The following is a 26,518-nucleotide window of genomic DNA, read 5'->3' on the forward strand; positions in this document are numbered from 1 at the left end:
CCAAAAAGAATCGTAAAGGAGGACACATTTGTAGTTTTAAATTCTGTAAATTTTTATTGATTTTTGGATAAGTAAACAAACATGAGTACATGATGTCAATGAGCAGGCATCACAGGAAAATAAACATGTACCACTGGTAACGTAAGGTAACTGCTCGTTTGTGCTTACAGTAAAACGTATACAAATATCCAAGTGAGGTGCCAAGATAGAAGTATGTACCTACATATCCGTTATTATCTATAGAACTATGTTAGTCCAGCAGTGCATATCTAAATTCAAAATAGAAATGGTGCCTAGTATAGAGAATATACAGTGCCAAGAGTGTGCAAAACGGTCATCAAATCAAAAGGGAGCTACTTTCAGGAATCTAAAATATAAAACCTATTTTGAGTTGTTGAACACTTTTTTGTTTTCAGCATAATTCCATATGTGTTCTTTCATAGTTTTGTTGTCTTTAGTACTAATCTACAATGTAGAAAATAATTAAAGTAAATAAAAACCATTGAGTGAGAAGATATGTCCAAACTTTTGACTGGTACTGTATGTATGTTAATTAAATACAAAGATAAATAATATTTACTTCCTCAATGGTCATTAAGCTACCATTTAGCTGCACAATTCCATCAAGGTTTTTTTTTTTTTTCTTATGACCAATTGGTAGGTGAAGCCATGTCAATCACTACACTTAAGGGTCTGTTTTGGACGGAGATAAAGTGGACAGAGATAAGTCCCAGCCAATCAGCTCCTAACTGCCATGTCACAGGCTGTGTTTGAAAAATGACAGTTAGCAGCTGATTGGCTGGTACTTTTATCTTCGTCCACTTTATCTCCGTTCATGGCTTAGTAAATAGACCCCTTAGTAACTGCCACTATCTTGCATATAAAAGCATGCCAGGCTATGGCTTATAACAATGTATACTATTGCTACTTCAGTATTTAAACTACTCTTTGAACATTTGCTGGCAAGGCCTGCTTCCTGCTTCTTAACCTCACTTAACAGTGCATCTTCTCCTCACTTCTTTGTTTAGCAGTGACAGTTTTAGAAATGGAACAGGGTAAATTTATTCGGTTCTGGTATGAATGGTCGACAATGTTAGTGTCGACATTCACTAGGTCGAGCTCTATTGGTTGACATTGCCATTGTCGACATGGACAAATGGTTGACGCATGGAAATGGTCGACACGGGACATGCCGACACATGAAAATGTCGACGTGGAATTTTGAACTGTTTTTGGTGTCATTTTTTTCCGTAACATGTCCAGGAAACCCAATTAGTGTACCGCGTCACCTTGCTGCGGGCAAGGTGCTACGCTCGGCACAGGTTACCGTTCCCAATCGTAGTCCACGTGGATGGTAAAGTATGAAAAAGTAAAAATAAAAATAAAATCTAATTTTTTAATAAAAAAAGACATGTCGACCTTTTCATGTGTTGACCTGTCCAGTGTCGACCATTTTCATTTGTTGACCATTTGTACATGTCAACCATGTCTATGTCGCCAAGCAGTGGTCGACCTAGTGACTGTCGACCTTAACATGGTCGACCATCTGAACGGATACCAATTTACTCTTGCGAAGTCTGGTAGCTTGTTGTGCTCTTGCTACATAGTACTATGCCAATATCTTCGTTTTTTCAGCTGAAGGAATATGAGTTGCAGAATAAGACACCAGGGTCCCAGGATTCAGCAGAATGGGCTGAAGGCTCATTTCCAGCCTGTGACGAGTCTTCCAATTGTAATGTGAGTGTTCTGTTTACCTGTATCTACTTACGGTATTTAAACATATGCATTTTACTGTGAAAATGCAGGGTGGTGGTTTTCATGTAAGGAGAAAATTGTTAGTGTAGATAGTCATACTAGAGCTAAACTAGAGTTGCCCAGCAGGGAAACAAATAACTTAATAATTCACTTTTTTCAACACACTTTAATATATTGATATAAATTGCACATTAAAATCCTCCATCATGCATCCAATTCACTTGCACCATATTACTACAAATTATGTAATTCCCAGAAGCATAAGAAATTCAGGAAAAAAAAACCCCAAACATTTGAATTCACTTTTACTAAAAGGTAAATTTTGGTGAAGGACTAAGGCCCTCATTCCGAGTTGATCGGTCGCAAGGCGATTTTAGCAGAGTTACACACGTTAAGCCGCCGCCTACTGGGAGTGAATCTTAGCTTCTTAAAATTGCGACCGATGTATTCGCAATATTGCGATTACTAACTACTTAGCAGTTTCAGAGTAGCTCCAGACTTACTCTGCCTGTGCGATCATTTCAGTGCTTGTCGTTCCTGGTTGACGTCACAAACACACCCAGCGTTCGCCCAGGCACTCCCACCGTTTCCCCGGCCACTCCTGCGTTTTTTCCGGAAACGGTAGCGTTTTCAGCCACACGCCCCTGAAACGCTGTGTTTCCGCCCAGTAACACCCATTTCCTGTCAATCACATTACGATCGCCGGAGCGAAGAAAAAGCCGTGAGTAAAAATACTTTCATCATAGTAAAGTTACTTGGCGCAGTCGCAGTGCGAACATTGCGCATGCGTACTAAGCGGATTTTCACTGCGATGCGATGAAAAATACCAAGCGAACAACTCGGAATGAGGGCCTAAGTCTAAATAGCATGGTATTTGGAAGAAACTTGGATTGGATAATTCCATGAATAGTTCACAGGGAGTTTTACTTAGTTTTAAACCCAACATCAGCTACCATACAGAATAAGGTTAGTAGGTAATACGTTTTTCAATTACTGAAACACTTTCTGTTAGCACTTCCCACTGGAGTATATACTATCCCTGGGTTAATTGCCTGTCCACATATGTTTTTTTTTTTTTTAACCTAAATTCTTATTAACCTTGTCACCAATGCTTTAACGGAGATTCATCTCAATAAAAAATTAAATTTTCAAAGGGAAAGTAGGTCTTTATATGATAGAATCAGTCTTGGGATTCACCAAAGGTGATGGTTCCTAGGACCAGCTTCCCACTTTTCTGTCAGTTAGTGGAAGATACATAAATGCTGTTTTAAAAGGATGAAAAATGTGTTTCTTTATACCAAATGGCCCATTCCCTCATAATTTTACACAAAAAATTATAAATTATTGGTAATTGATACTGATTGTTTCTTGGCTCCCACCAGACAATCTCTCTTCATACTTGGTGCATATCCCAAAGCTCTGTTACAGTTAGCTTCTTAACCTTCACAAATTTTGGGGCATGGATTCTTTTCATGATACCCCGCTCCCTGTTTCCTCCTGAGTTACTACTCTACTTAGTTTTTCTCTGACGTCCTAGTGGATGCTGGGAACTCCGTAAGGACCATGGGGAATAGACGGGCTCCGCAGGAGACTGGGCACTCTTAAAAGAAAGATTAGGTACTATATCTGGTGTGCACTGGCTCCTCCCTCTATGCCCCTCCTCCAGACCTCAGTTAGAATCTGTGCCCAGCCAGAGCTGGATGCACCTAGTGGGCTCTCCTGAGCTCACTAGAAAAGAAAGTATTTGTTAGGTTTTTTATTTTCAGTGAGATCTGCTGGCAACAGACTCACTGCTACGAGGGACTGAGGGGAGAGAAGCAAACCTACCTGCTTGCAGCTAGCTTGTGCTTCTAAGGCTACTGGACACCATTAGGTCCAGAGGGATCGAACACAGGGCCCGACCTCGATCGTCTGTTCCCGGAGCCGCGCCGCCGTCCCCCTTGCAGAGCCAGAAGACGGAAGATAAAGATGAAAAACGGCGGCTGAAGACTCCTGTCTTCATTAAGGTAGTGCACAGCACTGCAGCTGTGCGCCATTGCTCCCATAGCACACCACACACTCCGGTCACTGTTGGGTGCAGGGCACTGGGGGGGGGGCGCCCTGGGCAGCAATTAGTTTACCTTTTTGGCACAAATAGCACATAATACAGTGTATAACACTGTATATGTGCAAAAAACCCCGCCATTAACATTATAAAAAGCGAGAGAAGCCCGCCGCTGAGGGGGCGGGGCTATCTTCCTCAGCACAGCCAGCGCCATTTTCTCTTCACAGCTCCGCTGGAAGGACGCCCCCCAGGCTCTCCCCTGCAGTATCCAGTACAACAAGGGTAAAAAAGAGAGGGGGGGCACATAAATTTAGGCGCAAATTGGTGTTAATAAGCAGCTATTGGGAAAAATCACTCAGTATAGTCAAAATCCCTGTGTTATATAGCGCTGTGGTGTGTGCTGGCATACTCTCTCTCTGTCTCCCCAAAGGACTTTGTGGGGTCCTGTCCTCAGTCAGAGCATTCCCTGTGTGTGTGCGGTGTGTCGGTACAGCTGTGTCGACATGTTTGATGTGGAGGGCTACGTGGAGGCGGAGTAGGAGCCGATAAGTGTGATGTCGCCCGCTACGGGGCCGACACCGGAGTGGATGGATATGTGGAAGGTATTAACTGACAGTGTCAACTCTTTACATAAAAGGTTTGATGACGCAACAGCCTTGGGACAGCCGGCATCTCAGCCCGCGCCTGCCCAGGCGTCTCAGAGGCCATCAGGGGCTCAAAAACGCCCGCTAGCTCAGATGGCAGACACAGATGTCGACACGGAGTCTGACTCCAGTGTAGACGAGGATGAGACAAATGTACAGTCCACAAGGGCCATCCGATGCATGATTACGGCAATGAAAAATGTGTTGCACATTTCTGACATTAACCCGGTTACCACTAAAAAGGGTATTATGTTTGGGGAGAAAAAGCAGCCAGTGACTTTTCCCCCATCTGATGAATTAAATGAATTGTGTGAAGAAGCGTGGTGTTCCCCTGATAAGAAACTAGTGATTTCTAAGAGCTTACTGATGGCGTACCCTTTCCCGCCAACGGATAGGTTACGCTGGGAGACATCCCCTAGGGTGGACAAGGCGCTCACACGATTATCTAAAAAGGTGGCACTGCCGTCTCAGGATACGGCCGCCCTAAAGGAGCCTGCAGATAGAAAGCAGGAGGCTATCCTGAAGTCTGTATATACACACTCAGTTACTATACTGAGACCTGCTATTGCTTCAGCATGGATGTGTAGTGCTGCAGCAGCATGGTCTGATACCCTGTCAGACAACATTGATACCCTCGACAGGGATGCTATTTTGCTAACCATAGAGCATATAAAGGACGTCGTCTTGTATATGAGGGATGCACAGAGGGACATTTGCCGGCTGGCATCTAGAATTAATGCAATGTCCATTTCTGCCAGGAGAGTATTATGGACTCGGCAGTGGACAGGTGATGCTGATTCTAAAAGGCACATGGAGGTTTTGCCTTATAAGGGTGAGGAATTGTTTGGGGACGGTCTCTCGGACCTCGTATCCACAGCAACAGCTGGGAAGTCGACTTTTTTACCTCAGGTTTCCTCACAGCCTAAGAAAGCACCGTATTATCAAGTACAGTCCTTTCGGCCTCAGAAAGGCAAGCGGGTCAGAGGCGCATCCTTTCTGCCCAGAGGCAGGGGTAGAGGAAAAAAGCTGCACCAGACAGCCAGTTCCCAGGAACAAAAATCCTCCCCTGCTTCCACTAAGTCCACCGCATGACGCTGGGGCTCCACAGGTGGAGCCAGGTGCGGTGGGGGCGCGTCTCCGGAACTTCAGCGACCAGTGGGTTCGCTCACAGGTGGATCTCTGGGTTCTACAAGTGGTATCTCAGGGATACATGCTGGAGTTCGAGGCGACTCCCCCTCGCCGTTACCTCAAATCAGCCTTGCCAGCGGCTCCCAGGGAAAGGGAGGTAGTGCTGGCGGCTACTCACAAGCTGTACCTTCAGCAGGTGATAATCAAGGTTCCCCTCCTTCAACAGGGACGGGGTTACTATTCCACAATGTTTGTGGTACCGAAACCAGACAGTTCGGCGAGACCCATTCTAAATTTAAAATCCTTGAACACTTATGTAAGGAAGTTCAAGTTCAAAATGGAATCGCTCAGGGCGGTTATTGCAAGCCTGGAAGAGGGGGATTTTATGGTGTCGCTGGACATCAAGGACGCTTATCTGCATGTCCCCATTTACCCACCTCACCAGGAGTACCTCAGGTTTGTGGTACAGGACTGTCATTACCAATTCCAGACGTTGCCGTTTGGTCTGTCCACGGCACCGAGGGTATTTACCAAGGTAATGGCCGAAATGATGATACTCCTTCGGAAGAAGGGAGTTATAACTATCCCGTACTTGGACGATCTCCTTATAAAGGCGAGGTCCAAGGAGCAGTTGTTAGTCAACGTAGCACTATCTCGGGAAGTGCTGCAACAGCACGGCTGGATTCTGAATATCCCAAAGTCGCAGCTGATTCCTGCGACGCGTCTGCTGTTCTTGGGCATGATTCTGGACACAGAACAGAAGAAGGTGTTTCTCCCGGTGGAGAAGGCCCAGGAATTGTCATCTCTGGTCAGGGACCTCCTGAAACCAAAACAGGTGTCGGTGCATCACTGCACGCGAGTCCTGGGAAAGATGGTAGCTTCTTACGAAGCAATTCCCTTCGGCAGGTTCCATGCAAGGATCTTTCAGTGGGATCTGTTTGACAAGTGGTCCGGATCGCATCTTCAGATGCATCGGCTGATCACCCTGTCCCCGAGGGCCAGGGTGTCTCTGCTGTGGTGGCTGCAGAGTGCTCATCTTCTCGAGGGCCACAGATTCGGCATACAGGACTGGGTCCTGGTGACCACGGATGCAAGCCTCAGAGGTTGGGGGGCAGTCACTCAGGGAAGGAACTTCCAAGGACAGTGGTCAAGTCAGGAGACTTCCCTTCACATAAATATTCTGGAACTAAGGGCCATTTACAACGCCCTGAGTCAAGCAGAACCCCTGCTTCAAAACCAACCGGTGCTGATTCAGTCCGACAACATCACCGCGGTCGCCCATGTAAACCGACAGGGCGGCACAAGAAGCAGGATGGCGATGGCAGAAGCCTCAAGGATTCTTCGATGGGCGGAGAATCACGTGCTAGCACTGTCAGCAGTGTTCATTCCGGGAGTGGACAACTGGGAAGCAGACTTCCTCAGCAGGCACGACCTCCACCCGGGAGAGTGGGGACTTCATCCAGAAATCTTCACGCTGATTGTAAATCGTTGGGAACGGCCACAGGTAGACATGATGGCGTCCCGTCTCAACAAAAAGCTAAAAAAATATTGCGCCAGGTCAAGAGACCCTCAGGCGATAGCTGTGGGCGCACTAGTGACACCGTGGGTGTACCAGTCGGTTTATGTGTTCGCTCCTCTTCCTCTCATACCCAAGGTACTGAGTATTGTAAGAAAGAGAGGAGTAAGAACTATACTCATCGTTCCGGATTGGCCAAGAAGAACTTGGTACCCAGAACTACAAGAAATGATCTCAGAGGACCCATGGCCTCTACTTCTCAGACAGGACCTGTTACAGCAGGGGCCCTGTCTGTTCCAAGACTTACCGCGGCTGCGTTTGACGGCATGGCGGTTGAACGCCGGATCCTAACGGAAAAGGGCATTCCAGATGAAGTGATTCCTACGCTGATAAAGGCTAGGAAAGACGTGACAGCACAACATTATCACCGTATATGGCGAAAATATGTTGCTTGGTGTGAGGCCAGGAAGGCCCCTACAGAGGGATTCCAGCTGGGTCGATTCCTGCACTTCCTACAGTCAGGAGTGACTATGGGCCTGAAATTAGGATCCATAAAGGTCCAGATTTCGGCCCTATCTATTTTCTTTCAAAAAGAACTGGCTTCACTGCCTGAAGTTCAGACGTTTGTTAAGGGAGTGCTGCATATTCAGCTCCCTTTTGTGCCTCCAGTGGCACCTTGGGATCTTAACGTTGTGTTGGATTTCCTGAAATCCCACTGGTTTGAGCCACTTAAGACCGTGGAGCTACAATATTTCACGTGGAAAGTGGTCATGCTATTGGCCTTAGCTTCGGCTAGGCGTGTGTCAGAATTGGCGGCTTTGTCGTGTAAAAGCCCTTATCTGATCTTCCATATGGACAGGGCAGAATTGAGGACTCGTCCCCAATTTCTCCCTAAGGTGGTATCAGCGTTTCATTTGAACCAACCTATTGTGGTGCCTGCGGCTACTAGGGACTTGGAGGACTCCAAGTTACTAGATGTAGTCAGGGCTTTGAAAATCTATGTAGCCAGGACGGCTGGAGTCAGGAAAACTGACTCGCTGTTTATCCTGCATGCGCCCAACAAGCTGGGTGCTCCTGCTTCAAAGCAAACTATTGCGCGCTGGATCTGTAGCACGATTCAGCAAGCTCATTCTGCGGCAGGATTGCCGCATCCTAAATCAGTAAAAGCCCATTCCACAAGGAAGGTGGGCTCTTCTTGGGCGGCTGCCCGAGGGGTCTCGGCTTTACAGCTTTGCCGAGCTGCTACTTGGTCGGGTTCAAACACATTTGCTAAGTTCTACAAGTTTGATACCCTGGCTGAGGAGGACCTTGCCTTTGCTCATTCGGTGCTGCAGAGTCATCCGCACTCTCCCGCCCGTTTGGGAGCTTTGGTATAATCCCCATGGTCCTTACGGAGTTCCCAGCATCCACTAGGACGTCAGAGAAAATAAGAATTTACTCACCGGTAATTCTATTTCTCGTAGTCCGTAGTGGATGCTGGGCGCCCGTCCCAAGTGCGGACTCTCTGCAATACATGTATATAGTTATTGCTTAACTAAAGGGTTATTGTTATGAGCCATCTGTTACTGAGGCTCAGTTGTTGTTCATACTGTTAACTGGGTATGGTTATCACGAGTTGCACAGTGTGATTGGTGTGGCTGGTATGAGTCTTACCCTGGATTCCAAATCCTTTCCTGGTAATGTCAGCTCTTCCGGGCACAGTTTCCCTAACTGAGGTCTGGAGGAGGGGCATAGAGGGAGGAGCCAGTGCACACCAGATATAGTACCTAATCTTTCTTTTAAGAGTGCCCAGTCTCCTGCGGAGCCCGTCTATTCCCCATGGTCCTTACGGAGTTCTCAGCATCCACTACGGACTACGAGAAATAGAATTACCGGTGAGTAAATTCTTATTTTTGCACCCCCTCCACACCTTGATACATCTGACCCCCTTCAACTTTTACCTTGCCCATGCGTGATGATCAAAAGGTGATCTAGATGTTATATGATCAAAATATGGTCAAAAGCTAACCAATAGTAGTGCTTTTTAGAGATTACCATTACTGTGCCACATGCCAAAGATTCCTTGTTCGTTCCTTAAACCGTTGTATTTATATGTGCAGCATCCAACTTAATCAAAATGTCAGCTTATTTGGAGGAGGTCAGCAATATAAGTAAATGTTTCTGTCCTACTAATGCTATTACTAAAATAACACAAATAACATATTTTAGCACCAGATTTTACATTTGTATGACTTAACAATATGAATGCTTGTATGCCTTCAGTTAAGGTGGGTACACACTGGCCGATATATCGGCCGTTCTATTGAACGGCCGATATATCGCGGGTCCGTCGGCCAGTGTGTACAGGTGATATGTCTGAACTCCGTCGTTCACAGACATATCGCATCGACCCCGCAGCACAGCCGACGGCCAATATATATATATATATACCGATATATTGGCGCATCGCTGTGTGTGTACGGGCGACCAGCCGCCCGCCTGTACACATGCTGCGGCGGCCGGCGATGATTGACAGCTTAACTGGGCGGGAGTGTGTACACGCCCGCCCAATTCATGACGTCCGTCCCCTACGGATCGGGCAGTGTGTATGCACAGCACACTGCCCGATCCGTCCATAGATATATCTGCAGATCAGTTGATCTGCAGATATGTCTATCAGTGTGTACCCACCTTTACAGTTCATTCAGGGTGGATAAGAAGGAAAGGGGGAAAACAAACAAGCAAAATACAAATAAACGGCAACAAATAAAGTCAGAATTTTTCAGTATCCATGTTCATCAGTCATTAAAGCAGACAATGCATATAAGTAATTGGTTAGTTTCACATAGTAGTTACATGGATTTATTTCCAGATACAGTAGGTGTTAATTTAGGACTATCATTACGGGTACCTTATTCAATAGAGGTTTCTTACAACAAAATAAAATGATGAGTAACACGGCAATATTAATAGTAGTGGTAATAGTAGTAGTAATAATGTGGTTTCAAGAATAACTGACATTCACATAGCTCCCTTGGCATTTCCCTCCCTCTCTTCTGCTTCATTTCTGCTGTGTCCTTTTTATCATATTGCAATGGTCACAGGAGACTAGAGAGAACTTTTGAAAATCTAAGATTAATATCTAGTTATGTGTTTGTATCAAACAGTACTTGCTTACTGTATTGACTTGTTCTAAAGGAGATTCCAGAGAGGATGTTCAAGTGGTGGTGGGGTGGTTATGTCCAATATTTGTCATTGTTGGCCCGCACCTGCTACACAGTTCTTTGAAGGGGCCATCAGTATACTATTCGCTGTGTAAAAATTCTTTAGGGAAGGGAGTGTAATGTGGGAGAGCTTTCTACTCACCCAGGAGTTCTGGAGAATTGCTCAAAATTCAGGAGACTTCTGTACATTCCAGGAAAATAGGCAAGTGTGGTTTGTATGGATGCACATCACTGGCTCTCAAACCACACTAACAAGAATGTTCTGCAGCGTATGTTGTGTGTAAATTCTCCCAAGACTATCTGCGGTACCCACATGTGCTAATGTTACTGTTGGCTTCCGTTTCACTTCTTAATGATGGCCAATGGCAAAAACTACGCTTAAAGGCTTATTAGTCTTATGTTCACAGTCCGTTTTCCATTATGTAAATCGGGGTCTATAAGTACTAGTTTTTATCAAGTCATATAGAAGGGATAGGGAGTGGTCATTGGAGTGCTCTTCCCCATCATGCAAAAGAGATTAGTGCTGAAAATGTCCATTCAGCATGCCTCATCATTACAGACTTTTACTTTGGTAGCAATTCAGTGCTTATAGATACTGGGTTTTTCATTATAAAGAAGATTTTGTTTTTTAAACTTCTATTTAGCACCATCGGTAGGATTTTACAAACGATATTCTAAAAATCCTGCATGTACTGTGTAAAGAGAGAGGTTGAGGAGAGCCATCATGAGCTATTTCAGCATAATTCTGTATGTGACATCTTCCTTTCCTCCTTCATAAGCAAAGTGGATGTAACCAATGAACTAGTTCTATATGAGACTGCATGGGACCTATTTAATAACATAATTCAAAGAGCAACAATGGGGTGGTCTTCAGTATGCCGAATGTCGGGATCCCGGCGCACAGTATACCGGCGCCGGGATCCCGACACCCGGCATACCGACAGCTATTCTCCCTCGTGGGGGTCCACGACCCCCCTGGAGGGAGAATAAAATAGCGTAGCGCGCCACCGTGCCCGCAGCGTGGCGAGCGCAGCGAGCCCACAAGGGGCTCCTTTGCGCTTGCCACACTGTCGGTATGCCGGCGGTCGGGCTCCCGGCGCCGGTATGCTGGTCGCTGGGAGCCCGGCCGCCGGCATACCATACTACACCCCAACAATGTACTGTAAGCTACAGTATGCCAACCATTTATTGATTTGCTTTTAGTAGACTATTGTGTGCATACAGTATTAATGAAAACTGACATCCGCTTGCTGTACAGTACATTGGGGCAGATGTATTAACCTGGAGAAGGCATAAGGAAGTGATAAACCAGTGATATGTGCAAGGTGATACACGCACCAGCCAATCAGCTCCAATATGTAAATTAACAGTTAGGATCTGATTGGCTGGTGCCTTTATCACCTTGCACATATCACTGGTTTATCACTTCCTTATGCCTTCTCCAGGTTAATACATCTGCCCCATTATTTCTAATCATTACATACTTATTGAAAGTTATCAAGTACCAGTCAATATTCATCCATTTTATCATGGGAAAAGTTGCAGGGTACTACCAGAAGGGATACTGGCACTCCGTTGAGGCTAGTTTCAGTAAATTAAGTAAATTTACTCAGAAAACATTAACTATAGGATGACTGGTAGATCAGCCAGACTGAAACCTCCTTGCTAAATTCCTCCAAACTGAAAATGGAAACTTATCTGAAGCAGTTATTTATCAAACAAAAGAGAACCCTCCTGGTTTCTATTAAAGCATTCCGGTTCTTTCATGGATCTGCCGTTTTTCAGAAAGTTCAGTAAACTGTAATAAGTTACCCATGAAGTAACATACTCACGTGCGTTGCATTGCTTTGAAAAAATAAAATAAAATTTGCAGAGCAGCTTTTTGGCTCTAAACTATCTCTCATAATTCTAAAATGTATTTAGCACAGATTGCCATCTTATTTAACCCAATGTAGGATTCTAACTTAACCGCTAACAAAAGTCATGCCGTATCCATCCAGAGCTAATTGCTTTCATTTCCTTTTCTACACTTATGAAATAACCATTGAAAATCTGATTAATTTATACTTGCTTATCATTGTACATCTTATAATAACAACCGCATTTGTTGCTGCCAAAAATGTATGCTTCGTTGAGCTTTTATGTTTTTGTATGTATTATGTCTTTATCTTCCAAATGGAAAGCTACAGTATACAATATATAATTATTATTATGTTTTATTTATATGCACTACAAGGGTTCCATAGTATCAGGCATATGGAATAGAACATACATACAAGAGTACATAGGTATAGTGGATGTAATGTAGTATTAGTAATTAACAATATATATGGTCTGTAGAATAGACCAGGTACTGTAGTAGGGATGTGCAAGTTCAAATTTACTCAGTCCTTAAGGCCAAAATGAACTCGAGTTCGGATTTATCTCGATTTTTCTTATTGGCTGTCCAAAATATTTGAATTCAGAGAGCCAGTAATACCCCTTTCACACCGCACAAATAACCCGGTATCGACCCGGCATATTGCCGGGTCGACACAGGTCGGCGTGCGGTGTGAAAGGGGCATAGCCGAAATCCCGGTACGCCTGACCCGGCAATTCAACCCTGGTATAAAGCAGTGTTATACCTGGGTTGAATACCAGGTCAGTGGCTGCGTAAACGGGCTCCCGGGTCGATGCGACCCGGGACCCATTTACTACTAGATAGGGAGAAGCGGCACGGAGATGATCTCATCTCCCAGCGCCACCTCCGCCCCCGCCGCCAGCTCCGCCCCCCCGCTGCTATGGCAACCTGCCCGGCATATTGCCGGGTCGGGAAAGCCTGCAGCAGCTGCCAGTGCCGGATCCCACCCGGGAAGGACCCGTTACCAATTCCCAAGTGGGATCCGGCATTGGCAGTGTGAAAGGGGTATAAGATGCCATTTTGAGATCCAGGTTAATCCAAACCCGCACATCTCTACCAGGTAGTGATCTATACCCCCCACCAGTCCCCCATTATATAGATATAGGTTGGGTAAAAATATATGGTGTATGATGCCACTGGCTGTTGCTTATTTCCTCTGCCATACTGCTTCACTGTTTTAGAATCTTTAATTTCATTATGAAACTTTCCCAGAGAAAGCGTGGTATGAGAACATGCACCAGAACATATGTTTTCTGTCCCCAAGAGTGTTTTAAATGCATTGTAATTCACTTCAACAGAAAATATTCAGGAATTCAGAGGAAAGGAGTGACCGAGGCATCTGCATATATTACTGCAATGGTATTATATACTTATTAGAAAATGGAATTACCAATGAAATAATTTTAGGTAACCAATGCCAAAGTTATATAGCCACCCATAGTGATTGACTGAGCCATCTGCTCCAGTCCAATAATGCTGTGCATACACGCATCTGCAGAGATATGACTAAGGATTACTAAGCTTCTTAGTAACATTTTGAGGAGCTATTTAAAAAAAAAAGGTAAACTCCGTTATTGGCATCACTAGCAGAAATATTTGCATAGGCACATTGCACAACCCTACAAAAACCCAGAGCATAGATTAAAATCGGTGATCTGTTTCACACTGCTGTTTGGGCATTGACCAGTGTACACTGACATCCATGGCCAGTGCTACTTCTGGGTGAACCTACTGTAGGTGGGTGCCTAGTAAGCTAGTGGTTGGGAGGCATATATAAATGCCCCTGTCTTGCCCCAACTGCTGCTGTTTCTAAGTATCTGTGATACACTGTGAGTGTAGCACTGGGCTAAGATGTTAGTCCATCTCACTGAGCTGGGGGTACATGGCCAGCTCTGTAGACTGAATGAAATCATTGTCTGACCCAATTATTAATTGTAACACTTGAATCAGTGCCTAGTCTTTCCCACCGAGGCCTTCCCATTTTAGATCATTCAGCTATCACAGTGTGCTGTCAGTTGCAGGATGGGCAGCAAGACAAAGCTAGGAATAGCGTCCTAGAATTGTTGGGCCATTTGCATATCTCCCAGATGCCGGCGTCTTACCTCCCAGCAGTAGGATATAAATTTGTATAATAAGTGCCATGTAATTTTTTATGGTGTGTTTGACTAGGAGTCCCCATTTTGTCACAATTTCATGTTTGTAATTTTCAGAGGTATACATTTGTTATCATTCTTCATTACCTAAAACAGGCACATCCCCAATTGTGAGGGGGGCAGTGGCAGCTCCACTTATATGATTGTGCAAATACAGAGCAAGGCAAGCAACTGCCACAAACTGTTAGATAAAGAAAGTCTCAGGATAACTCCCCAGCACAGAGACTACCCACCCACCCTCACTTCCCGTTCATCTCAATTCCAGGGTCACATCCCTGTTGTTTTTCATAAACAAAACACCAGTACTGCTATAGCATGACATCACAGCTTGTCACGTGACTGATATATTCATGTGACAACATGTAGGAACTAGGTTCAACAACTATTTGCAAAGATAGCTCATGAATTGACTTTATAAAGCAATAGTTAAAAAATGTAATTGATCGCACACCAGACTTATGCCATTGGCATTTTTTTTTAATGTTCTTATTTTAGTTTACAAATAATATTTTCTACTGAATAGGAATGGCAGAAGCCATTAGTCTACTAGTAAAAACTGACATTTATTCCAAATCCGTGTGCCCCTGTGAATCAGATATAAATATGGTTATCTTGTAGTCTTTTATGCTACAAAAGCATATTCTATTATTAATACCACCCAATGCAATCCGACTTCTCATTTCACTTTTTATTATGAAAGCAGGAAATATATCAGTTAGTACATAGGATGTGACAGAAAGATGACTGCAATTATAACATACAGTACCCAGTATAATTTGCTATCATCTTTTGTCTCTGGGGCATTCCCTTTATGTGTTGGAGCATTTAAAGGGTCAGGGACCATTTCTGTCCTGCAGAATATGTATTCCCTTTTTTTTTTTTTTTTTTCTTTCACTAGAATTCCATTGACAGCAATTAGGGCCTTAGAGGCCAGCAAGAGGTTAGCTAGCCTTCGTCAGTGAAAACAGGGATTGTTTGCCATATACAACACTCCCTTTTTCCTTGTGGTGAACAGAAGATTTGCTTAAAGCTGATGACTTATGCCTTTTTTTTTACAAGCAGCACAGCTCAGTGAGGATCCAGGGAATCAGTCAGAGAGCAGAAGGCAGCTAATTAAGTCCAGCATCCTCTTTCTACTGCTCGCCCCCCCCCCCTACCCCCCCTTCCTATAACTCAATAGCCGTGGCTCTGAAACCTTTTATGTGTCTGATAATATAACTTGGAAAAGAAGTCTTGTGTACACGATTGAAATCACATGTTGCTTTCAAGAAGTGCTTAATCACAATTTTGGGGAGTACAAGGCTGAAAAAGAAGAAGAATTAACAAAGTCCAATAACAATAGTTCGACTTCCTAAATGCCGAAGCTGGTAAGTCAAGAGTTTGTTATTTGGATCCTCGGATAAGCAGGACAGGCACATGTTAATCTGATACTTTTATTACGGTCTTCCTATTTTTCCTCTCTGTGTTATCGTGGAATGTGATTTTGGACTTATTAGTCTGGGACAAATTCATTTTTGTCACTTTTCAAAACTGTCTAAACAAGTATTGCACATTGGGCTGAATGTATTTAAGAACATTGTTACTATATACTGATATACAAATTATACACAATTACTGATAATACAATTTATATATAATTTTTTTCCCCCCGAGGGAGGGTATCTGGATTTTTGGATTTTAGGTTATCATTTGGATTTTACCCATATTTGGCATACAGTTACTAGGGGATAACTATGTGACCTGACACATGTAGCTATCTTACTATCCCACATACTGTACATTGTACTAAAATGAGTCGTTGGTATTATATTTTTTGATTCATTATTTTTCGCTGATTAATTTTGTTGTTTTCTATTGCATATGATTTGAATTGTGTTTATGGCTCTTTGTAATCAAATTATTTGCACTAGTAGCTTGTAATATGACTTGCCAATTTGAAATGTTAAAGATACCCTTTGTTTACATTTAAACATTTCCCTTTTGTTTACATTTGGCAATTAATCAACGCTTGTATTGCTTAACATTTAGCATTTTATCTAGCCTGTTTGTTTTCCTTAATATAGCAAAACATTTCTTTTAATTTGTAAGATATATTATTTTGTATAAAAAGTTAGTTATGGACTATAACACAGAAGTCCTTTTGCAATCCAGTACTTTTATTGCAATTTATTAGGCAATTGATACTTAGTAAGGAATAGACTCCTCCCTTTCTTGGTTGTAGTGTATAATTTCCTTTGTCTTTTGGGCCAAGAGCAGCTTTTCCAAGGAATCTCCTGTTCCACAAAGTAAGGAGACGTATTCTTGTGATGTCATCAGCCGTGTTCTTCTTTAGTTGAGAATGCATTTGCCGATTCGTTTAAAGAGACAGTGACCTCTAAATGAAATGAGGTCATGAAATGTTATTTTATGTTTCTTAGGCTTGGCTTTCCTTCCCAGATTTTAACTTTGTGTATCAAATCTTTAACATTGTGTATATTTTACTTAATATGCTAACAGATTTCTCCAGCATCCTAAGCAAGGAAATGTATTCTCTTATTTTAAAGTGGTCTATGACATGTTAATATTATTTTATTAATCAGATTCTAATTATACATTTGGTTGCACACAGAGGTTTTAATTGTTTATGCCTTTGTAATATAAACTAAGCAAATGGTTTAACACACCTTTCAAATGACATGAGGCAGCATATGTTTGTGCATTTTCATATGTAACATTTTCATATTTGCTAAAGCAAAATTGCTGTTTTGTCAACAAGATTATTTGTTTCCATACATTATTATCTAAAGGTGGGTACATACTAGGCGATGTGCTTTGTGAGCGACGTCGCCTAGTGTGTTCCCTTCCCTGCCGGGCGGTCGGCGGCAGTACGTACACACTGAGCGATATGACAACGATATCGCTCAGTGACATCATGCCGCGGCCGTGCCATGCATGCAGCTTTTGGACGACAGTCCAAATTGAGCTACATGCATGGCCGACAGCAAGGGTCGTTAATGACCCGTGGGGCCGCGCATGGTTTGGCGGCATACACACTGGCCAATATAGTAAACTACGTCACTCAGGAAGGGCAAAATAAGCTACATCGTTAACTATTATTGCCTAGTGTGTATGCACTCAAGTCAGGTTTTCCCAAACTGTCCTCAAGGCACCCTAACAGTCTATGTTTTAAGGATATCCATGCTTGATCACTGATGGTAAAATCAAATTGACGGAGATACTAATTAAGTCATGTGTGCTTATGTATAGATAACCGTAAAACCTAGATTGTTAGGGTGCCTTGTGGACCAAGTTTGGGAAACCAGGATCTAAGTTTTTACACATCAACAAAGAATTTGTTTAATTTCTGTTACTGTATACTGTACATAGTTTAAATGGAAAGCTGCTGAATGTGAATTAAATATTGTAAAGAAAAGTGAGTATACACAAGCAGTGTTCTGGAAAGAAGAGAGGTAAACGCTACAGATCGCACAACGATTTCGGCTATCGCTTATACATTAATCTTTTAACATGGTTTATTTTAAGGGTGTTTCTAACCTATTTACCAGCAAGTTTTGTATTGGTTATTATGTGCGGTTGCCTTTCATAAGTTAGTGTGACAGCATAACTAGTTTGGTTTGTTAGAAATCCTACATCATTATTCTGATTAAACATTTAAAGAAGTTTTTTTTATAGTCATTGAAATTTTTGCATCTCCCATTGGTATTGTTGGATGGATAAGCTTCCTCTAGAAGTTATACACGTTGCTTGCCAAAAGACCCTGCTTCAGGGGACTGACTACAGCTTGAGAAAAAATGTTCTTGGATAAGAATATAACAGGATATCATATATCAGTTAAGGCTGCAATACATACTTTGGTTGATAGCTGTATTGCTTGTTAATGTGTTATTACAATTGCCTTTTATACAGGGTACATACAGATGTAACGTAAAAAAAAGTGTGTGTATGCTACATATCTTAGTATGCGTTTAGAACGAAAAGGCATTAAATGGGTTCACTACTGCTAAACTTAATATATTATCTCTAGGCTGTACATATTGAAGTTCTAGTACTCAGCCCCACTGCACCCTTTGTTTTGGTGAATAGTATTTGTCTTCTCATGCTCCAGGAACCTGGATTTCTACTGCTTTGACTGACTATAACTTGGATAATGCAGTGCAAGTCGCATTCAGGGGGCGCAGGACCTCAAATCCATATTTAAAACAAAGTGGGGGACCGGCTTAGCAATGGCAACCTTGCCATGTAGTACAGCCATATGTAGCATGCATACTCATGCAAACGCAGGGGGGGTGGTACGGTTGTCCGGAAATCCCCCTCCTCTTGGCCAGCGGCCTAAATTATGACAAATATAGCAATAATATATATAATGTTTACTATAACTGCCACCACAACATGCAGTTTAAGGGACAGAGCAGAGCTGCTGCACATGCCCAGTGGTAGCAGCTTCTTCTGCCAGGGTTGGTATGTATGTGGATCTGAGCCCTAAATCAGTGCACTGGACCAGAGAGTAGCGACAGGAGCCTTACCATGAGCTGGAAGAATGTGTGTTCAGAAAGCGCAGTTCTGTCTTCTGGTTCTGTTAAGTTTGTGCATTTATTAATGGATGTTTAACCTTTTCCTGACCACGTATTTTATTTATATTAGTTAAGTATGTTTGATACAGCCTAGACAGTATACTATAGACCATCTATTATGGGTAATATTAATACTGTATTCCAGTACTGTAGTATCCAGTGTATAAAAAGACCAATGTGTACATTAATGTCCTTGGTCTGTGTTAGGTACCTCTACCACTCCCCCAGACTCCCACACTTGTGCTCCTATGTTCCGCAGAGCGGGAGATTGTGAATTGCATATGTTCCTTATGAATATGTTGTTTCCAATGGTCCTTCACAATAAACATCTATTTTCAACTTTAAAAATTCTTGTGGTGCTAGTATGTAATAATTTTCTCAATGCAATCGCTTATGTGTCATGAGCATATTGAGAGATAATTATGAAAAGTGGTACAGTGTCAAAATGATTAGATCCTGTAATTTTCTTCAAAAGTTTACATATACCTGACCCACACTTGCCTACTTTAGATTTCTCCTCTCCGGGAGAATCCCAGAGAGGAGACGCGGCAGGAGACTTCAGGGGCGGGGCCGGGCTGTGACATCATGAAGCCACGGGAAGGGGGCAGGGCTAAAATGACACAATTTGCATCATTTTAACCCCTTCCCCACCCCACGGATTCGCGAATATGGGAAATTATCTCAACATCCTGCCCGCATCACTAGGGTCTGAGCAGGATGCTGGAGACCTGCCTACTCTTCCGTGGGGCTACCCAAAAAAACTGGGAGCCTCCCGCAGTTTCCGGGAGAGTAGACAAGTATGACCTGACCACTGTGGACCACCTATTTGCTATATACACTCATTTTCATATATTTCTGCCATTGGATTTATCAGATTTAAAATACCTTCCTTAAATATGTTATATTAATGTTCTTCAGTTATTGATGAAGCTGGACAATAAAGGAGCTCCCTATAATGCTATTGTCTAATGTTTAATTCCAAAGTCTCCCTTCCTGACTTGTGTCCTGAATATGAAATGATTCTAATGCAATTCTCTGAAAGTGTCCCAAGTAGCCTAAAAAATAAGCTTTATTTTTATCTCCTTACATCCTCATATATTGCTTATTAAGACATAAAAAGGTATGAAAGGTGACTTCTGTGGCCTATGGATACAAGAAAAGCAGACACTGGAAACACTGATGCATAGATTAAGAAGGTAGAGGACCCTAGAGCAGGGGTTCCCAAACTTTTTGAATCAGGGGGCCCTAGAGTATCAAAGTTTTTTTTCATTGCATTCCTAGGCCAAAGTTTCTTATTGAGAAATTTAGAAAGAAATATAAATTAAGTAAATTGTGTTTATATGTCATGCTTAGGTTCAATTGTGTGATGAGGGATAAGATTTGCTTCAGTTTGTCCCCATATTTTATGACTGACAGCCACCAGCACTGGTTTGCCTGTTATGTTGACAATAAATAATTTGATTTGGTCCTGGACCACCAATCCAAGGCACCCCAAGGTGCCACAGCACACAGGTTGAGAACCACTGCCTTAGAGTATAAAATGTAGCAGTACTGCTCCTAATATAAGAGTTACATTTAAAACCAAATGAATGCAATGATCACTATTGTTTCAATACGAACTATTGGGAAATACTTTTTTTTGTACTTAACCGGTATCGTTTTAAATGTTTCTCCCTTTTCCCTGTTCTCCTTTCTCATTTCTCCACATAAGAAAATAACAAAAAAACCTGGCTATGTTTCTTGCTATGAGAGCATTGCAGATGTGCGAGGATACACTTGTTCCAAGAGAAGCTGAGAGTTCCACCCTAGGAAACATGCCAACCTTGCTGTAGATTTCAGTCTAGTCTACTGGCAGCCAAATGTCCTCCTCTCTCTTTAAATGTATGATTTTATGTATTGGATTGGTTGCTTTGTTTTGGTTGAAAACTAAAGAGCCAGCTGTCTACAATCTGATGTAATGTTACCTTGGAAACTGAAAATGAAACACTTAGGCATGGTAGCCTGCATTACAGCATTTACTTTAGCCAGTGTTACTGAAAATGTTGTGCCATTTGCACTCTGCAATGGAAATGTTTGTTCTACCAAAAATGTAAATGCGACTTGTATTTGCCTTTTATGCCTGTCCACAAAATTGGGTATAAATGCTGCTGTTATAGTTAGCCTATAAGACCTGTGTTTGTTTTTTAAGAATAGTAATAGAGAAATCTTAGTTGTCCCATATTTCCATCTTTTGCACTGTGAACAGTTAAACAGTGCATTTGAAATGGGTTGGGGCCAAGTTACCGGCGGCCGGGATCCCGCCAGTCAGCATCCCGATGCCGGGATCCCGGCCACAAAATGCCGGCAGAGGGACATGCGGGCTTGGTGGCGAGCTGTGCTCGCCATAGGTTCTATTCCCACTCTATTGGTGTTGGTATTGTGAGTGTGTGGGATGTAGGAGGAGTTATTGTGACTGTCGGTCTCCTGACTGTCAGTCACATAACTACATCACTTTGAAATACAGGTTGGGTATCCCTTATTCAAAATGCTCGGGACCAGAAGTATTTTGGATATTGGATTTTTCTGTATCTTGGAATAATTGCATACCATAATGAGATATCATGGTGATGGGACCCAAGTCTAAGCACAGAATGCATTTATGTTTCATATACACCTTATACACACAGCCTGATGGTAATTTTAGACAATATTTTTAATAACTTTGTGTATTAAGCAAAGTTTGTGTACATTGAGCCATCAGAAATCAAAGGTTTCACTATCTCGGTCTCACTCAATAAATTCCGTATTTCGGAATATTTGGATATGGGATACTCAACCTGTACCACCTTTGTTATTGTCATCTTTCCTTATAAGATCTTCTACTGCATATGTTTAAAACGGGATGTAGTTATGTGACCGGCGGTCACAATTGCGACACCTCCATCCAGCACCCTGAAAATCCCGACAGTCTGCATGCTGATTAACAGGGACTAGTCCACGACACCCATAGAGTGGGTATTGAACCTGTGGCAAGCCCACAAGAGGTTTTGTTGCGCTTGCCCCGCCGCCAGCATTCTGCGCCCGGGATCCCGTCCGCCGGTGTAGCATACCCAACCCTTGTTTAAAACCCTTGTCCTGTTCTATATCTGTACAATCTCCTTTCTCAACTAGGTAGATTTGCTTTCCATTCTTAAAAGACATTTGTCTAGAGATGAGTTGAGAATAGAAGTACAGGGAGAAGAGGAGATCGCTGGAAACTGTTCATGTCTGTCTCTCTCACAGAAATACCTTTAGCCAAAGGGCATAAAAGCAGTCATTCTTTTCAAATTAATTTTATTTAACATAAAAAGAGAAAAATTTTGATTTTTTTTCTTTCTTTCATTTTTAGTATAATTTGGCATGTCACATGATCTGACAACAGGCATCATGGTTCTACAGAGAAGCTAGTTTCCATCTGCCTCCTACAGTGTAGGGACTTCTGCTCAGCTTGCACCCTGTGCTGATTATCCAGTTTGCTTCATACTCATCAGTCACATAGAAATAAGTTAAATACACTTTGTTTATATGAAAGAACCAAAAACATCAGTGGAATATTATAACACAGTAGAGGAAGGCAACACTCAGAGTCTTCAAAATCTGTGGTTTATTTATCAATGTTTCAGGGCTGTTCTCCTCTTCCCCTTCTTCAAGATATATAAATGCTAAAGAAGGGTACTACATCCCCGAAACGTTGTGCTGCCTCTCTACTGTGTTATATATGGGGGAGCTGTCCTCCTAAGGAAGACATACAGTGAATGTTTGTTTGTGTGTGTATATATATATATATATATATATATAATATTACATTGCTGTATTTAAATATATTCGCTACTTTAATTTGTAACACTGTAAGGAGTAGCAGGAAAGCTATCTTAGTGTATACTTTAAGGAATCATACCAGCTTATTGACCCACTGTAGAGTTGACAGTTCGTAGTTCTTAAAGAAGTGATTTAATTTAAAGTAAATATAAATACATAGGTTAAATGGAAAGAAAAAAAAGATCTGAGTTAACAATTATATATTTGAGTAAAACCATATTCTAGAGACTGAAATGAGTGAGACGGGTAATCCACATGTGCTTTGACATTCTAGAGGCCTGTCACCAGTGTCTCAGACTTCCTCATTGGACATTAGTTTGGTGGATATGTTTTTAGTCCCAATGGGGTTATGACACACTGACATAATAAATTAGCTCAATCTGTTTTTAATTAACATTCAGTGACACATATAATAAAAATTATAGATCATGTCTGAAAACGGTAACCATTGAGTCAAACTCTAACCTTGCTCACATATTAACAATTGAGTTCATTGATAATCCAAAGCAGAAATTAATTATTTATAACTTTTTAATGTGTTACACATTGAGGCCTATATTTCCATATGAATTAAACACACGTATTTTTTAGGCATAGTGTCCGTTTGCACTGCTTGTGGGTCTGCCATAATAATCTCCATTAAGCATTCACACTGACATGCTTTCTTAATTCAGTGAAAAAATAGATTTTTTTTCTTTATTTATGCTCTTAGTTTTAGAATAGCTTCCCATGCAGTAGTTCTGGTTTTCCAAGGTTTCCATTTTTTAGGGTTATATTGATGCGGTGAAGAAGTCTGTAGGTTATTTATTTGTCAATAGTTTTTCCGATGCTTACTTGGACATTGCAACATATCCTAACCTGATTGGCTGCAAACCCTAGGCTAGAAATAGCTAGATAATAAAATATGTGATAAAGTTATTATAATTGTAAAGCGCAACGGAATATGCTGCGCTATATAAGAAACTGTTAATAAATAAATGTTATGAGTTCCATTTTTCCATAGGTTGCCAAAAGATGTTGCTTCATCTAAATCTGTCCAATCCACTTTAATACATTTTATCAATATGCATTTACAGTACCACATTGTTAAGCTAACTGCTTGAAATAAAGTACACATGTCAATGATTTTGACTTGCTAGGCATGAATTGCGTACATGCTGCTGTTTACTGGTGAAGAACAAAACAACTATTGAAAATAAGACCTTTATGTGTAGCCTACTTGCAGAAATATTTTAATCTTACTAGTCTACTGTTGCTGATTTTGCATGATCTATATCTTTCAGAACTGAGATCTGGTATTTGTGATATCTAGTTAAACAAGTTGTATATATGAAGTTTGTTTCTTGCTACAAGTGTGTGACTGAGCGTTCCGGCATTATACTGTTGTTATTTAAATATTAGGAAGGCTGCATATCTGCTCTCTCCTCTCAGAAGTAGGTTATTGAAATACTTTGTCATATTGTTTACATGGGTCCGTTTATCATTTGCAGTAATAGTAAAATATTTTGTATCGCTGCAGTTTACCAATGGAAGATCACTGGGGCAGCTGTGGCATGCTTACTGCTTTGTCCCTAAACGGTTGTTATCATCCTTTCCTTTTTTTCCTCAGGATAGGAAAAAATGGGAAAATCCACAGATAGTGGATGCATCAGTGTCCAGGCTTTCAAGAAAAATTGTATTGCCTGTCCCGGGTGCAGCCTCCATAAAAGACGCGGCTGATCGTAAAATTGAGACTATGCTCAAATCCTTGTATACAGCTGCTGGGGTGGCCCAGAAACCCACTATAGCATGTGGGTGGATTACTAGAGCCATTGCCAAATGATCAGGTAACCTGATTGAAGGGTTAGACACCTTGCCTCAGGAGGAGGTTATCTTGTTCCTACAGCATATACAGGACTCTGCAAATTTTATAGTGGAAGCCATAAAAGAAATAGGCTTGCTTAATGCACGCACTATGGCTATGGCAGTGTCTGCACGCAGTGATCTGTGGCTATGCCACTGGACGGCGGATGCAGACACCAGGAAAGGCGTGGAGGGCCTACCTTTAACAGACGAGGCCTTATTTGGAGATGAACTGGACAAATGGATCTCCAAAGCTACTGCAGGTAAGTTTACATACCTTCCTTCTTTAGCTCCCCCAGCTAAGAAGGCCTACTCAGGTTCCAATTTACAGTCCTTTCGGACTGCCAAGTTTAGGGGCAAACCCAGAGGTACTTCTACAGCCACCAGAGGCGCTAGAGGTAAACCACGCAAACCAGCAACTGCCGTTTCACAGGAACAGGGCTCAAGCTCTGCTTCCTCAAAACCTTCAGCATGATGGTGGACCGCGATGCCTGGAAGACTGACAGGTGGTAGCCCAGCTAAAACTTTTCAGTCACATCTGAACAAGTTCGTGCCAGGATCCCTGGGTCATAGATCTTATTTCCCAGGGCTACAGACTGGAGTTCCAGGAGCTCCCACCTCACAGATTCTTCAAATCAGGCTTACCAGTTTCACAAGAGGTAAGTATAACTTTACAGAACGCCATTCAAAAACTGGTACAGACTCAGGTCATTGTTCCAGTTCCACCTCATCTGCAAAACAAGGGGTACTATTCCAACTTGTTTGTAGTACCGAAACCGTATGGTTTGGTTAGACTTATTCTGAACCTCAAGTCGTTGAACCCATACTTACGAGTGTTCAAATTCAAGATGGAGTCTCTGAGAGCGGTGATCTCAGGTCTGGAGGAGGGGGAATTCCTAGTGTCTCTTGATATCAAGGATGCGTACCTTCACATTCCGATCTGGCCGCCTCATCAGGCTTATCTACGGGTTGTACTGCAGGACTGTCACTACCACACCGAGGGTGTTCACCAAAGAGATGGCAATTATGTTTCTACTCCGCAAACAAGGAGTGAACATAATTCCGAATGTGTACAATCTTCTGATAAAGGCACCATCCAGGGAGCGGTTGTTGGACAACATTGGCCTCTCAACCAGACTACTCCTGGATCACGGGCGGATTCTGAACCTACCAAAATCTCACCTAGAACCAACACAGAGGCTTCCTTTCCTGGGAACGATACTGGACACAAAGTCTCAGAAAGTGTTCCTTCCCTTGGAAAAGTCAATGGTAATCCAGTCGATGGTTCGGGCTGACCTGAAGCCAACTCGGATCTCGGTGCATCTGTACATTCACCTTCTGGGAAAAATGGTGGCCTCTTACAAGGCGATTCAGTATGGAAGGTTTCATACTAGGTCCTTCCAGCTGGATCTGTTGGACAAATGGTCCGGATCGCATCTTCACATGCACCAGAGGATCCGTCTGTCGCCAAAAGCCAGGATCTCCCTCCTGTGGTGGCTACAGACTTCTCACCTAGTCGAGGGTCGGAGGTTCGGGATTCAGAATTGGATTCTGCTAACCACAGATGCAAGCCTCAGAGGTTGGGGCACAGTCACCCATGGGGTGCAGTTTCAGGGAAGATGGTCAAGTCAGGAAGTCGTCCTTCCGATAAACATCCAGGAACTCAGGGCTATATACAATGCCCTTCTGCAGGCCTCATCTCTTCTTCAGAATCAGGCCATTCAGGTCCAGTCGGACAATGTGACCGCAGTGATGTACATAAACCAACAGGGCAGAACGAAAAGCAGAGCCGCAGAGATGTCAAGACTTCTCCTCTGGGTGGAAAAACACATGGTGGCGTTGTCAGTGGTCTTCATTCCGGGAGTAGACAACTGAGTATTTTTCCAGGTCGAGGGACCCACATGCAGTGGCGGTAGACTCTCTGC

General features: G+C 42.6%; 1 protein-coding gene across 5 annotated transcripts in view; it reads left to right on the forward strand.

The window, feature by feature from the left end:
• The window catches only part of SASH1 (SAM and SH3 domain containing 1), a 329,209-nt gene that overhangs the window by 230,823 nt on the left and 71,868 nt on the right, over positions 1–26,518 (forward strand). For 3 of the 5 annotated variants that reach the window (XM_063917499.1, XM_063917501.1, XM_063917503.1), the window contains exon 8: positions 1,636–1,737. The exons of 1 other annotated variant lie outside the window; for it this stretch is intronic. In XM_063917499.1, the coding sequence (XP_063773569.1) occupies positions 1,636–1,737 (102 nt within the window). Of the gene's footprint in view, positions 1–1,635; positions 1,738–15,438; positions 15,711–26,518 lie in introns of those variants that run through there. One more of the 5 variants, XM_063917502.1, reaches the window with a different exon arrangement.

The sequence above is a fragment of the Pseudophryne corroboree genome, chromosome 4, assembly GCF_028390025.1.
Source record: "Pseudophryne corroboree isolate aPseCor3 chromosome 4, aPseCor3.hap2, whole genome shotgun sequence".
In the NCBI taxonomy this organism is placed as follows: domain Eukaryota; kingdom Metazoa; phylum Chordata; class Amphibia; order Anura; family Myobatrachidae; genus Pseudophryne; species Pseudophryne corroboree.